This window comes from Dama dama, chromosome 11, assembly GCF_033118175.1.
Source record: "Dama dama isolate Ldn47 chromosome 11, ASM3311817v1, whole genome shotgun sequence".
Lineage (NCBI taxonomy): Eukaryota > Metazoa > Chordata > Mammalia > Artiodactyla > Cervidae > Dama > Dama dama.
Window position 1 is genome coordinate 92,275,001 of NC_083691.1, and position 15,426 is coordinate 92,290,426.

Sequence of the window (15,426 nt, forward strand, 5' to 3'; positions counted from 1 at the left end):
TCACCACTATCTATTTCTAAAACTGTTTCAACACTCTAAACAAACTGTACCCCTTAAACAATAACTCCTCATTCCTCACTCCTCCCAGCTGTTGGTAACCTCTAATCTAACTTTTTCCTTTATGAATTTGCCCATTCTAGGTATTTCATATAAGTGGAATCATACAGTATTTGTCCTCCTGTGTTTGGCTTATTTCACATCAGGAAACTTGCACAAGTCTCTTATCCTCATCCATCAGAGAGAAGACAGAAGGAGCTAGAACAGAAAACTAACCAAAATGATCACATGGATCACAGCCTTGTGTAGCTCAATGAAACCATGAGCCATGCTATGCAGGGCCACCCAAGATGGATGGGTCATGATGGGGAGTTTGGAGAAAACATAGTCCACCTTAGAAGAAAATGGCAAACCACTTCAGCATTTTTGCCTTGAGAACCCCATGAACAGTATGAAAAGGCAAAAGATATGACACTGAAAGATGAGCCCCCCCCACCGTCAGTAGGTGTCCCATATGCTATTAGAGAAGAGCAGATGAATAGCTCCAGAAAGAATGAAGAGTCTGAGTCAAAGCAGAAACAACGCCCAGTTGTGGATGCGTCTGATGGTGAAAGTAAAATCCGATGCTGTAAAGAGTAATGTTGCATAGCAGCCTGGAATGTTAGGTCCATGAATCAAGGTAAATTGGTAGTGTTCAAACAGGAGATGGCAAGAGTAAACATTGACATTTTAGGACAGTGAACTAAAGTGGATGGGAATGGATGAACTTAATTCAGATAACTGTTATATCTACTACTGTGGGCAAGAACCCCTTAGAAGAAATGGGGTAGCCCTCATAGTCAACAAGAGAGTCTGAAATGCAGTTCTTGGGTATAATCTCAAAAACTACCAAATGATCTCAATTCGTTTCCAAGGCAAACCATTCAACATCACAGTAATCCAAGTCTGTGCCCCAACCACTAATGCCAAAGAAGCTGAAGTTGAATGGTTGTATGAAGACCTACAAGACTTTCTAGAACTAACACCAAAAAAAGATGTCCTTTTCATCATAGGGGATTGGGGTGCAAAAGTAGAAAGTCAAGAGATACCTGGAATAATAGGCAAATTTGGCCTTGGAGTACAAAATGAAGAAGAGTAAAGGCTAACAGAATTTCGCCAAGACAGTGCACTGGTCATAACAAACACCCTCTTCTAGCAGCACAAGCAATGACTGTCTGCACATGGACTTCACCAAATAGTCAATACCAAAATCAGATTGATTATATTCTTTGCAGCGGAAGAGGGAGAAGCTCTATACAGTCAGCAAAAATAAGACCAGGAGCTAAGTGTGGCTCAGATCATGAGCTCCTTATTGCAAAATTCAGACTTAAATTGAAGAACGTAGGGAAAACCACTAGGCAATTCAGGTATGACTTAAATAAAATCCCTTATGATTATATAAGTGACAAATAGATTCAAGGGATTAGATCTGGTACACGGAGTGCTTGAAGAATTATGGATGGAGGTTCATAACATTGTACAAGAGGTGAAGACCAAAACCATCCCCAAGAAAGGAAATGCAAGAAGGCAAAGTGGTTGTCTGAGGAGGCCTTACAAATAGCTGAGAAGAGAAGAGAAGTGAAAGGCCAAGGAAAAAGGGAGAGATATACCCAACTGAATGCAGAGAATAGCAAGGAGAGATAAGCAAGCCTTCTTTTTTTTTTTTTTAAGTTTTTATTAGTTGAGGCTAATTACTTCACAACATTTCAGTGGGTTTTGTCATACATTGATATGAATCAGCCATAGAGTTACACGTATTCCCCATCCCGATCCCCCCTCCCACCTCCCTCTCCATCCCATCCCTCTGGGTCTTCCCAGTGCACCAGGCCCGAGCACTTGTCTCATGCATCCCACCTGGGCTGGTGATCTGTTTCATCATAGATAATATACATGCTGTTCTTTCGAAACATCCCACCCTCACCTTCTCCCACAGAGTCCAAAAGTCTGTTCTGTATTTCTGTGTCTCTTTTTCTGTTTTGCATATAGGGTTATCGTTACCATCTTTCTAAATTCCATATATATGTGTTAGTATGCTGTAATGTTCTTTATCTTTCTGGCTTACTTCACTCTGTATAATGGGCTCCAGTTTCATCCATCTCATTAGAACTGGTTCAAATGAATTCTTTTTAACGGCTGAGTAATATTCCATGGTGTATATGTACCACAGCTTCCTTATCCATTCATCTGCTGATGGGCATCTAGGTTGCTTCCATGTCCTGGCTATTATAAACAGTGCTGCAATGAACATTGGGGTGCACGTGTCTCTTTCAGATCTGGTTTCCTCAGTGTGTATGCCCAGAAGTGGGATTGCTGGGTCATATGGCAGTTCTATTTCCAGTTTTTTAAGAAATCTACACGCTGTTTTCCATAGTGGCTGTACTAGTTTTAAGCAAGCCTTCTTAAGTAAACAATGCAATGAAATAGAGAAAAACAATAGAATGGGAAAGACTAGAGATCTCTTCAAGAAAATTAGAGATAACAAGGGAACATTTCATGCAAAGATGGGGACAGTAAAGGACAGAAGCAGTAAGTATCTAACAGAAGCAGAAGAGATTAAGAAGAGGTCACAAGAATACACAGGAAAACTGTACAAAAAAATGTCTTAATGACCTGGATAACCATGATGGTGTGGTCAGTCACCTAGAACCAGACATCCTGGAGTGTGAAGTCAAGTAGGCCTTAGGAAGCATCACTACAAACAAAGCTAGTGAAGATGATGGAATTTCAGCTGACCTTTTTAAAATCTTAAAAGATGCTCTTAAAGTGCTGCATTCAATATGTCAGCAAATTTGAAAAACTCAGCAGTGGCCACAGGGCTAGAAAACATCCGTTTTCATTCCAATCCCAAAGAAGGGTAATGCCAAAGAATTTTCAAGCTACTGCACAATTGTGCTCATTTCACATGCTAGCAAGGTAATGCTCAAAATCCTTCAAGCTAGCCTTCAGCAGTACATGAAACCAAGAACTTCCAGATGTACAAGCTGGATTTAGAAAAGGCAGAGGAATCAATGATCAAATTGCCAGCATCTATTGGATCATAGAAAAAGCAAGAGAATTCCAGAAAAACATCTGCTTCATTGACTATACTAAAGTCTTTGACTATGTGGATCACAACAAACTGTGGGAAATTCTTAAAGAGATTGAAATACCAGATCACATTACCTGCCTCCTGAGAAACCTGTATGCAGGCCAGGGAACAACAGTTAGAACCAGACATGATACAACAGACTGGTTCAAAATTGGGAAAGGAGTACGTCAAGGCTGTATATTGTCACCCTGCTTATTTGACTTCTATGCAGAGTACATCATGCAAGATGCCAGGCCAGCTGAATCACAAGGTGGAATCAAGATTGCTGGGAGAAATGTCAATAACCTCAGAAATGCAGATGACACCAACCTAATGACAGAAAATGAAGAGGAACTAAGGAACCTCTTGATGAAGGTGAAAGAGGAGAGTGAAAAAGCTGGCTTAAAACTCAACATTCAAAGCTAAGACCGTAGCATCCAGTTCCATCACTACGTGACAAATAGATGGTAATAGAATGGAAATAGTGACAGACTTTATTTTCCTGGGCTCCAAAATCACTGCAGATGGTGACTGCAGTTGTGAAATTAAAAGACACTTGCTCCTTAGAAGAAAAGCTATGACAAATCGAGATAGCATATTAAAAAGCAGAAACACCACTTCGTTGACAAAGGTCTGTATAGTCAAAGCTGTGACTTTTCCAGTGGTCATGTATGGATCTGAGAGTTGGACCAAAAGAAATCTGACTGCCCATGAATTTATGCTTTCAAACTGTGGTGCTGGAGAAGACTCTTGAGAATCCCTTGGACTGCAAGGAGGTCAAATCAATCAATCCTAAAGGATATCAGTTCTGAATATTCATTGCAAGGACAGATGCTGAAGCTGTGATATTTTGGCCACCTGATGTGAATAGTTGACTCATTGGAAAAGACCTTGATGCTGGGAAAGACTGAGGGGAAGAGGAGGAGAGGGTGACAGAGGATCAGATGATTGGATGGCAATATCGACTCAATGGACAAGTTTGAGCAAACCCAGAGAGATAGTGAAGGGTAGGAAAGCCTGGCGTGCCACAGTGCATAGGGTCACAAATATGGGACACGACTGAGCAACTGAACAACAGGAAAATGTTTTTCAGGTTCATTCATGTTGTAGCATGTATCAGAATAAATCCTTTTTATGGTCAAATAATATTATATTGTATGGATATATATCACATTTTGTTCGTCTGTGTTGATGGACGCATCTGCTGTTTTCACCTTTGGCTCTCATGAATATGCTGCAATGGACACGGCATACAGGTGCTGTTGGAGTCCTCGTTTTTAGTTTGTTTGGGATCTGTACCTTAAAATGGAGTGCTTTGCTAACCTCTGGTTTAGATTATATATAATGATAAACTAAATGCCAAAGTAGCTAGACCTCAGTCTTGATAGTATGTAGTTTTATCAGATTTTTAAATGTTTGCCAACTTGGTCTATGTATAATGGTGTTTCATTGTGATTATAATTTGTAGTTCCTGATTTCTAATGAGATTGAATGTATTCATATGTTTATAAGCCATTTGAATTTCCTGTTTTATAATGTACCATTCATTTTCCTACTGGTGGTTTGCCTTCCTGAATTTCTGTTGGTGAATTGATGTCTCCAAATCATGTTTACTCTGTTTCTGCAGAACAAATAGTGGAGAAAGATGAAGGTCCATATTATACTCATCTGGGATCTGGCCCCACAGTAGCCTCCATCCGGGAACTCATGGAGGAGCGGTGAGTGATGCACAGATGTCCAAGGAGAAATGGGCAAGTTGTTAATAGAATGTGCATTTTAAGCACCTCTCATTTTCATTGCCTTATACTACAGAAAGGAATCTCTGATACCCAGACTGTGAAAAGTGAATGTGGAATTTCCACCCGCCAGTGCTCTGGGTTTCTTTCTGTCTGTAGGTCTGCCCTTCATATATTCCTCTGTCCCCGCTTTCTCTCACTCTTTATTGACATAGTTTTCCTTAAAGAAATGGGGTTAAATTGTGTGTCCTGTGGAGTTTCCCATGGCTGAATTTTGCTGCTACCTTTCCTGTGGTATTGTTTAACAGGTTCTTCTGCCCTGTGTCCTGTAAATTGGCAGTTAGATCTAAAGGCTTGATCAGAATCTGATTGTTTCTTTCTTTTAAAACTACTTTGTACGTGATGTTTTGTATCACCACTAGGAGGAATGTATGCCTCATATTTGGCCAGTGGGCACCTATTTACATGATCTTCTGAGTCATTTTGACATGATCCTAGGAGTTCTTGATTTCTTGTATTTTTATGGTGGAAAAATTATTTAGAAAAGAGACTCCAGGTGCTGGGAGTGCTCATTTCTCTAGGCCATTTCAAGTAGAAAAAGCCAAGATATATGTGTAGGTTTTTTATTTTTGTTATTGTTTAGTTTGAGTTTGAGTTTATGTACACTTATGTACACTCATTTGAGTTTATGTACACTTACGATTCAACACAAGACTGTAGCGCTTTTGCTTAACAGCTCTGTTCTGCTTTTTTAACAGTAGTTTTATATAAATAGAAACTTTTAAATCCATGTGTGTCCCCAGTAGATACTAAATACTATGAGTTCCAGAGTGTAGAGAGGTAAAATAGCTTGGTGATTGAGAACACTGGAACCCTGGAGCTAGAGCTAAGGTCCAAGTCCTGGCCCTTCCACTCACTGCTGAGTTCTTTGGTAAGTTGCTTTACTTCTGTGTGACTCAGTTTTCTTATCTACAGAATGGAGATGATAAAAGCATGTGTACATTGAACGAGAATTATGAGGATAAATGGAATTGATGTCTGGAAAGCACCTGGTCCTTACTAGTAAATATTATATACAGGGTGTCCACATCATATCCACATGGACTGTGGGTTTTTTAATAACTAAGGTTTATTAGTATTTTAATAGTAAAGTCACAGATTATGTAAGACATAAACGTGTTTGCTCATACATATACATACAGATGTGGAAGGCCAAGGGCTGAGTAGCTTAGAATTTCCAGAAATTTGGGGAGCAGGTTTTATCTGACCAGTGTAGCTAAACTGATAAATTAGCAGGAAACGTGATTTTGAACTGCATAACTGTAGTGATGTCCCCGAATGAATAAAGGGTAAGATGGATGGAGGACAGTGATCTGCTGTAAACACTCTTAATTATCCTGTACCATCTGGAAACATTTATATTCATAGTAGCCCATCAGAAAAGCATTTGATTAAAGACCCAATCTGTAAATTCAAGCCTGATTGAAAGAGCACCTCTGAGTCCATGAAAATCGTCAAAAAGTCTACAGATTACAAATGTTGGCAAGGATGTGGAGAAAAGGGAACACTTAAAACAGTATGTGGGCTTCCCTAATAGCTCAGTTGGTAAAGAATCTGCCTGCAATGCAGGAGACCCCAGTTCAATTCCTGGCTTGGGAACATCCGCTGGAGAAGGGATAGGCCGCCCACTCCAGTATTCTTGGGCTTCCCTTGTGGCTCAGCTGGTAAAGAATCCACCTGCAATGCAGGAGACCTGGGTTCGATCCCTAGGTTGGGAAGAACCCCTGGAGAAGGGAAAGGCTACCCACTCCAGTATTCTGGCCTGGGGAATTCCGTGGACTGTATAGTACATGAGGTCACAAAGAGTCGGACACGACTGAGCAACTTTCACTTTCAAAACAGTATGTGGGATTGCTGAGAAAAACAAATCATGTATGAACACAAATTATGTGGAATCTAGACGAATAGTTCAGGGGAACCTGTTTGCAGGTCAGGAATGGAGATGCAGATGTAAGGAATGGACGTGTGGACAGGGGTCGTGGAGGAGATGGGGAGAGGAGGGTGGAGAAATCGGGAGTGTAGCGTTGGCATATATATATGTAAGATAGATAGCTTGTGGGAACCTTCTTTGTAGCACAGGGAGCTCAGCTCCATGCTCTGTGATGCCCTAGAGGGGTGGGATGCGGGGGTGGGTGGGAGAGAGGTCCAGAAGAGGAGGAAGGGGATGTATGTATACCTACAGCTGACTCACTTCATGGTACAGCAGAAAAGTAACAGAACCTTGTAAAGCAATTATACTCAAAAAAACCCAGTGTGTGTGACACGCACCCCTGCATGTGCCCGCGGGTATATGTCTTGCAGCTTGGAGGTTTGAGTGGGCATCATTTTGGCCAGCGGTTTTTGAGAGGAATTTTGACACCATTGTTTACAGGTTGAGGGCTGCAGTGGCGTCAGATATACAAGCTTGATCTGGGATGGTTTTTACATTTGTTTGTTTCTTGGTAACAATTTTATAAGATTTCTAGACAGCTCTCTAAATAACTTCTGGTTATAGAAGAGTGTGTTTTGAAATAAGGATTAAGAGATAATGATGCAGTTGAGATTTGTCCTTTCCTTTTTTCTCATTGCTTTAAAAATAACAGCCAAGTGTAGATTCTTCAGAAACTGATCCAAGGGAGGAATTCCTCTCAAGACCAGGAATACTTGTGTTTTTCCTCAGCAACTGGTTTATTTTTATCTTAAGGACCTTGTAAATCATGGAACAGATTGTGTTTCCATCTTTATGTTGGCTGTTAGTAAGCTTAGCACCAGATTTGTGTATCCTCATTAGGAGGAACGTGATTTCTCATCTTTGGCCCATGAAAGTCTATGCAGGTTCACCCCTGAGTCCTTTTGACGTGACCCTAAGGAGTCTTCATTAGCTTCCTTGATTTCTTATGTGATGAAATGTTCTAGACTCATCTTTTTAAGGTATGCATAAGATCCCACCGTTTGCATTTTACATACAAACATCATGTCTGTCTGTTTCCCCCTTTACCCTGATTTCATCACCTGTTATTTTTATCACATAGACATCTTTTTAAGCTTCTTCTGGAACAAGGAGGGGAATGAATGATTGCTGAAACTCACCTCAATGGGAGTGTAGTTTGGGAATGATCCGAGCTATCTCTTTCTCTAGACTTCCCCCCTTACCCTTTCTCTGCAGGACCACTCTACAGCCAGGAGTTGGCCAAGACGAGGAGGGAAGAAAACTGAAACCCAGGGGATGTTGGTGCTTTTAGCTTATCTGGTAAAGACTTTGGAAGGAGGGGGAGGTTCAAAGCAAGTCCTGAAATATTATAAAATTTGTTAATGGGTTCCATACCCCCTAGGTACCCAGGTCCTTGTTGTCATAGGTAATTGGAGTCAGATGTTCAAACCCATGTCTGAGAAGGGCCTGCTGCACAGGGCCACATGTCCTCTAACTGGGAAGGGGATCCTCTGCAGCCTAGCAGTTCATTAAATGTTCATTCTAGGAATGAAGCACCAACACCCTGCTAGCAAATCCTCTGAGTTTGGGGGGAACTGGTCTCATTATTGTGTGATGGAGGTAACCCCAAAGAATCACAACTTTAGATCAGCGCTTATCAAGCTTGAGCATGCTTCAGGTTTCTGGAGGACTTGTGAAAGCACAGATGGCTGGACCCCAGCCCAGGGTTTCTGAAACAGCAGGCCTGGGATGGGACTTGAGAGTCTGCATGCTGGTCCCAGCACCACCTTTGACAATCACTGGCTAAGACAATCAAGTTACCCTTTAAAATAAAGTTTCAGCCTATCCTTGCAGACTTTACTTTAGGGTCTAGGAGTTCACCTATATTCTAACCTCTTAATGATAGGCCAGAAACTAAGACATTTAAGAAAAAAAGAACCAAATCCAGAGTTGTTGGTTGTCTTTAAACATAGAGACAGTCCTGGTTAAAAAAAAATTTGCCTGATCAGACAGTGCTTGGCCCTTTTATTTGCTCTCAAATACAAGGTTCACTGCAAGAAGCATTTCTCACGAGGATAGGACAGTGCGGAAGGTCTTGGTCAGAAAGCCCGAGTCTGTGTCCTCAGCTCACCCTTCTGTGGGGAACGATATCCTGTGGGTTTTGGTGAGAGCGGTATGGTCACCTTGGGTCATTGTTCCCACAGCGGCCCCAGGACACACAGTGCCCAGCCTCTTCGCTCATGGGCCACTTCCTGATAAATGCTTGTGGGGTTGAAAGTTTTCCAGGAGTCAGACAAAAGCAGCACTATCTGGTCTTTTCCTTTTGAGCCAGACCATGCTATATAAACTCCCCAGGGTCCTGTCTGCAAACACGTTCTATAACATAGCCTGAGAACTTCAATGTAGCAGTTATTAGCTTTTCACTTCATTCCCGAGGTCTTGAGTGAAACAGAGAACATTGAACTCAGAGAGACCTTAGATCATCATTTTCAAAAGTACTTGTTTTCTTTTCCAGTTACAAAAATAAAACATGTCTATAAAAGGCCATTTTTAAAAAGCTTATAGTGAATAAAGCTCTCTAGTAATTATCCTCCAAGAAGAAAAAATTTTTTCAAGTTTGATTTTTTTCTGAGCATTTACAAAGATAACATATGTGTATAGAGAAATTTTGAAGAAAATGGGATCAAGAATACTATACCCATGTTGGTGGATACTTTCCCCTCCACTTAATTTTTTTCATGTCAGTACATATAATTCTGTTGAATCCTTTTTGATAGCTGTATGGTTTTCTGTTGCATGGACATTTATTTAATTATGTTTTATTTAGCCAGTCCTGTACTAGATATTTGGGCTTCCCTGGTGGCTCAGTGGTAAAGAATCTGCCTGCCAACACAGGAGACACGGGTTCGATCCCTGGGTCAGGAAGATTCCCTGGAGGAGGGAATGACAACACACTCCAGTATTCTTGCCTGGGAAATACTGTGGACAGAGGAGCCTGGCAGGCCACAATCCACAGGGTCACAAAAGAGTTGAACACAACCCAGCAACTAAGCAACAACAATACTGGATATTTTTGTTTTTTCTAAATTTTCTCATTGATGCAACAATGTCTTGTTCCTAAATCTTGGTGTATTTGTACAAGTTATATCAGAGATTCCTAGAAGTGAAGTGGATAAGATAAAGAATTATGTATAACTGTATATGTATTTATATAAAGAATATGTAAAACAGTAGTAATTGTAATAGTTAACGATACAAATGCCTAGTAGTTATGATAACATTACCCTCTATTAAATAGTATATTGAAATAATATGCCATGACCAAATTGGATTTATTACAGAAATATAACAATTGTTGGATTTAGACAGTCTGTTAAAATAGCATACCTTGTTAATTGACCAAAGGAGAAAAACCATTCTTCTGTGTCCTTAGTTGTTAAAAATGTATTTGATAAAATTGATCAGTTCTTTTTTTAAAGTTTTTTAAAAATTTATCTATGGCTGTGTTGGGTCTTCATTGCTACATGTGGGCTTTCTCTAGTTTTGGTGACTGGGGGCTGCTCTCTAATTGCCGTGCATGGGCTTCCCATTGCAGTGGCTTCTCTTGTTGCAGAGCGTGGGCTTTAGGGCGCACGGACTTAGTTGCCACTCAGCATGTGAAGTCCTCCCGGAACAGGGATCAGACCCATGTCCCTGCATTGACAGGTGAATTCTTAACCACTGGGCCACCAAAATTGATCAATTCTTGATTAACAATTCTTAGAACAGGAAACCGTTAATAGAGCTCTTCAAAATAAGGGAGTCTCTGTCTCTAGCCCAAAGTTAGCAAGCTGCATGCTCAGGGGTGAGTAGTTGAAAACCTCTCCAAGAAAGTCAGGAAATAAGCAAAGATGCCTGCAAGAGCTCTGGAAGCGCCAGCCGGTACAGACAGACAGGAAACTGAAGTAAAGCCATGGAAAGTGGAAAGGAGAAGCTGGCAAATAACCATTATTCTCAGATGATATGATATTGTATTAGAAACTAGAAGCTATTAAAAATAAGACAAGTTAGTAAGATGGATGTTTGCAGTGTTAAGAATACTCTTTGTATTGTATTCTATTGTATTGTATTTGGGCTCTTCCTTTGTGCCAGAAACTTTGATGTATTGGATTGGCCAGGAAGTTCATTCAGGGTTGCCAGCCCCTTTTCCCGAGTGAACTTTTTGGCCAACCCAGTGCTTTTAAGGCACTCCCAAGCCTAGGAGACAGGAACCATTTTTATGTCCATTTTACAGATGAAGAAACTGAGGCTTAGAGAAGTTCAGGCGTTTGGCCACAGTCTTGTAATGAAAGGGCGGTGTGGGCTCTCAGGCCCCAGCTCTGACCTCCGTGGCTGCGCTGTAGCCAGCATTGCCCCCGGGTAGCTGTGTGCCCGTCAGCAGGTCAGTTCAGCTCCGAGGGCCACAGTTTCCTCACCTCTGAATGTGGTGAATCCCTGAGTGTGTGCACACGTGTGTGGGCCAGGGCAGGGGTGTGTGCAGGAAACAGGCGTGTTTACTGTTAAGTCCAAGGGAATCTCGGAGCCAGTGTGTACTGGAGAGGCCACTTCCCCCCGGACTCAGCTATCCGTCCTCATCTGTTCCAATGTCATTTGGGGATTGTTGAAAGACAGTAATAAGGGTTTCCCCATTTGCTTTCTTTTGTCTATTGAATTTTATTGACTTTATAAGTAGCTAAGTCTGCTAACAGGGCTGGATACAAATGCCTATGTTGAGCCTTTGGTTTGAGGGCTCAGAGAGAATCATCAGAGACCTTCTGCCCTGGGGCAGGATGGAGCCAGGTGGGCCCGAGGCCCTGAGGTCTGTAAGTGGAGGTGTGTTCCCAGAGGCTCAAGCACTGAATAAATGTTTAAATCTTTCTCTTCCTTTTCTGTTGCCCCCATGGTAACTAGAAACCCAAGCGGAAACACGTTGAGACTTGCCTTCTTACCAGGACTCCTTTGGGATTCAGTTGTGCTAATGGTGGCTTCTGTCTTGCTCTCCAGGTACGGAGAGAAGGGGAAAGCCATCCGGATCGAGAAGGTCATCTACACGGGGAAGGAAGGGAAGAGCTCACGTGGCTGCCCCATCGCAAAGTGGGTACGTGTCAAAGCTCCACAGCCCAAACTGGACTGGGGAGTCGGGGGCAGACGTGTGCACCACCCAGGGAGCTATGAGCCAGCATCTGGTGCTGGTTAGGGTCATCTTCCCCCAGCCTCAGCTGTTGGTCCTCACTTTGTTTAAATGCCAGCTCCTGATGTCCAAGGCTGGCCTTGGAACTTCTCTAGTTCCTTCCTCTAGTTGCTAGCAGCAACACTCATACTGCCCTTGTGGTTCAGGGCTGCAGGGGAAGGAGATGCGGAAGCTGGCTGGAGACATCATCGTGCTCAAGGCTGGGCCCCACCGTGACTCCTCTGCCCCCTTGTGTGCCCTGGTGCTGGGTGTCCCTGTCTCTAGTCAATAAGAACTAAGCCTCTGGGCAGAATCAGGACAGCATTGCATCTGCTTGACTTCTGAGCCACTGTTTCCTATAGGCAGCCTGCGTATCATGGCACAGGGATCATCAGTATCTCAGACCCCAGTTTCACCCAGTTTTCTGACCTGTCCTTCCAGCCCTCATAGAGCACTTTGGAACCACTATAGAACCCATTGCCCAGAGTAGCAGCACATTTATCAGGTAGCTGTTTGTTCACTGCTTGGTAGGAAGAATATGCATGGAAAATAGAAGGCTTTGTCCCTGTGTTCAAACTGCTTGAATGTAGAGACAGCAGGAAGTAAGATCGTGGAGACTTGAATAATCAGAGTGTAACACTGAGAGGCAGGCTTGGTGGTGTTGAGTTCAGGGGCAAGGGATGTGAGTGGCAGGAGGAGTTCAGGCTGGGTCTTCCAGAGAAGGTGGATATTCATGGGGCCGTATTAAATGGGCGAGGAGAAGTGGAAGCATTCCTGGTGAGGAGAGTCATGTGGGCAAAGGCGGAAAGGCAGGGTGAACATACGAGTGAAGGATGGTAGTAACATGAGCTCTGTCAGACTCTGTTTTTATTTGGTCTGTATCCCATCCCTTTGCACCTTTATGTTTAATGAAAATAATAGGTATCTAAAACTGAAGTACCACATATCTATCTGTAGCAATTTTCAGATGGCAGCGCAGAATTGTCTGGAAAAATCTGAAATACGTAACAGTGTTCACGGGTATATAAAAGAATGTTTTCCCCACCCTTGTGAAAGGTGGTCATTATAGTAGGAGGTTAATTATTTCTCTGGCTGATCAGGGTGGGGTGTTATCCCTCCCAGAGAACCCATCAGGGAAGTGGTGTCTTTCCCTTCCTCCTGCTAATTTATGTAGTCGTTGAGGAATTCCAAAGTATCGGGCAAGAAACTGAAGATCTCTGGGGCATTGGCACACTTTTCTGCTTCAGAAACAGTTGCCCCCTTAAAGCCACAGTTGGCTCTGTGGACAGTGTTGAGGATAAGAATATGCATCTTAATCCTCAGACACCCATGGTGAAGCTTTTGCTCTTGACCAGTGCTCATGTGTCTCTGCTGAGGGATAGGGAGGAAGGCGCCCAGGTAAAGTGTGAGATCTGTTTCTGGGGCCATGAGAGAAAAGCAGAATGATGGAGGGAAGAACGTGGTCCTCAGAACTCTGGTCCCTCCAGGCTCTGCGGGCAAATGCCCAGAGCTGGGCACATGAACACAGTGCTTTGTCCAAAGGTTGGAATAGCTTGTGGATATCACCAAGCCTGGGGGAATGCCCATCACCAATGCCCATCTTCTTTCTTTTTGAAAGAAAAGCTCATATAGAAGGGAATACATAGTGATGGAGAGGTGAGGAAATTCCACATCTGATGAGTGAAAATAAGTTCCACATCTGATGAGAGAGGAGGGAAATTTTGTTAATGAGAAGAGTGGTAGACCGTAGAACTGTTATTACAGTGGCAAGAAAATGGAAGTGCTGTGTGTTTTTTTTTGTTTTCTAACCATCTCCCATAGGGTGGTGGTGAATTTCCCTTATTTTTTGCCTACACAGCTATCAAATAACCCTATGTATTACGGTTGTAGGGTTCATCTAGAATTCCACCTCCTTGGAAGTTAGAGAAGGGACAGAGGTTCCGTTTCTCTGCCCCCTGTGGAAATGGCCCACAAATGCTAAGGACAGATTATTCTCAGTGGCGGCCGGCCGTGGTCCATCGCCGTGGGGGGTGGCAGCTCCCAGCTCCCTGTGCTGGCCTGGCCAGCGCCTTCCGTGCTCTCCCCGCCGCTCCACCCCGTGTCTAGGTCCTGGGTGTTCATTCCAGCCAGGGTTCCCGTCTGTGTCTGCAGCCATCACCTTCAGCTACAAGCTGACAAGTTTTAGATTTAACTAGCTGGGGTCTTGGGTGACAAAGCTGAGGTGCATCATGGATGCCCAGCAAATGTGTGTTCAGAGAATGATCTAAGAAACCAGTGGGGACCTCCCCAGAGAGCCTGCTGGTAGTCTCAGCTTTTAAGGTGGCCTGTACAAAGTGCGGAAGTCACGAAGCGTGGAGATGAGGGAGCAACGCGGGTAGGATCCCAAAGGCTCAGGATAAATGGAGGCATACCAGATGCAAACACTGCAGACACGATAAACGGGCTTTTGGTAGAAGAGCCCTGGAGATGCTGCTTGGGCCAGCCCGTAATGGTAACAGGTCAGAAGGCAGATACTTGAAGGCCCACCGGGCACATGGTAGAGCAGACTTAACTGGGGAACCGCAGTGCTGGAACTCAGACCAAGGCTGAGAGTGATGGGGGAATAGATTTGGGTTTCTGCTCGGCGCTCAGGGACCTCCTGCCCCACACCTCGGTGATTTGTTTACAGTCCTGTGATGGCACGTGAACCGTCTGCATTGCTGTGCTCTGAGTGTTGGTGTGTTCACACCTCACGTTGGACTTTGACTTCTGCACGTTGTGTATTTCGTCCTGCTGGGTTCCTTCATAGAGTGTGGATAGGGAGCTCCGCTTGGTTACAGCTCTTTTGCATGTATCCAGAGGCCTGTGAGGGTGTGGTCACAGGGCTGTCTGCTCCTGCCTCTGCACATTTACGTGTGACTAGGCACATTTAGGGCTTCCCACGTGGCTCAGAGGTAAAGAATCTGCCTGCTGGTGCAGGAGACGCAGGAGACCCAGGCTTGATCCCTGCATTGGGAAGATCCCCCTGGAGGAGGAAATGGCAGCCCAGTCTAGTATTCTTACCTGGAAAATCCCATGGACAGAGGAGCCTGGCGGGCCACAGTCCATGGGGTCACGAAGAGTCAGAACATGGCTGAGCACGCATGCATAGGCACTCGCAGACGTGGAAACTCGTAGGGCACGGCCTCAGTCTGCGCTCTTGACAGCACAGGCCTGTCTGTGTGCGCTGAACGTGCATCGCACATGAATGTAATTAGCCGGTGCTCTGCTGAGGCAAACCCTACTACCTACTGTGTGTGCAGATGCCCATGAAGTGCCCGGCTCAGTCTGCAGAAAGCCAGCCACACACGGAAATGATCAGTGGCAGTTCATATATTCACTGATCCACAAAAACAATTTTATAAATAATGTTGCAATCATTGCTTCCACAAAGGGTGGAGGTGGTGGGCAC

At 43.7% G+C, this 15,426-nt stretch overlaps 1 protein-coding gene across 6 annotated transcripts in view; it reads left to right on the forward strand.

The window, feature by feature from the left end:
* The window catches only part of TET3 (tet methylcytosine dioxygenase 3), a 111,783-nt gene that overhangs the window by 76,158 nt on the left and 20,199 nt on the right, over window positions 1-15,426 (forward strand). For all 6 annotated transcript variants that reach the window (XM_061155751.1, XM_061155748.1, XM_061155753.1 and 3 more), the window contains 2 exons: window positions 4,731-4,821; window positions 11,831-11,924. In XM_061155751.1, coding sequence (XP_061011734.1) covers window positions 4,731-4,821; window positions 11,831-11,924 — 185 coding nt within the window. The remainder of the gene's footprint in view (window positions 1-4,730; window positions 4,822-11,830; window positions 11,925-15,426) is intronic.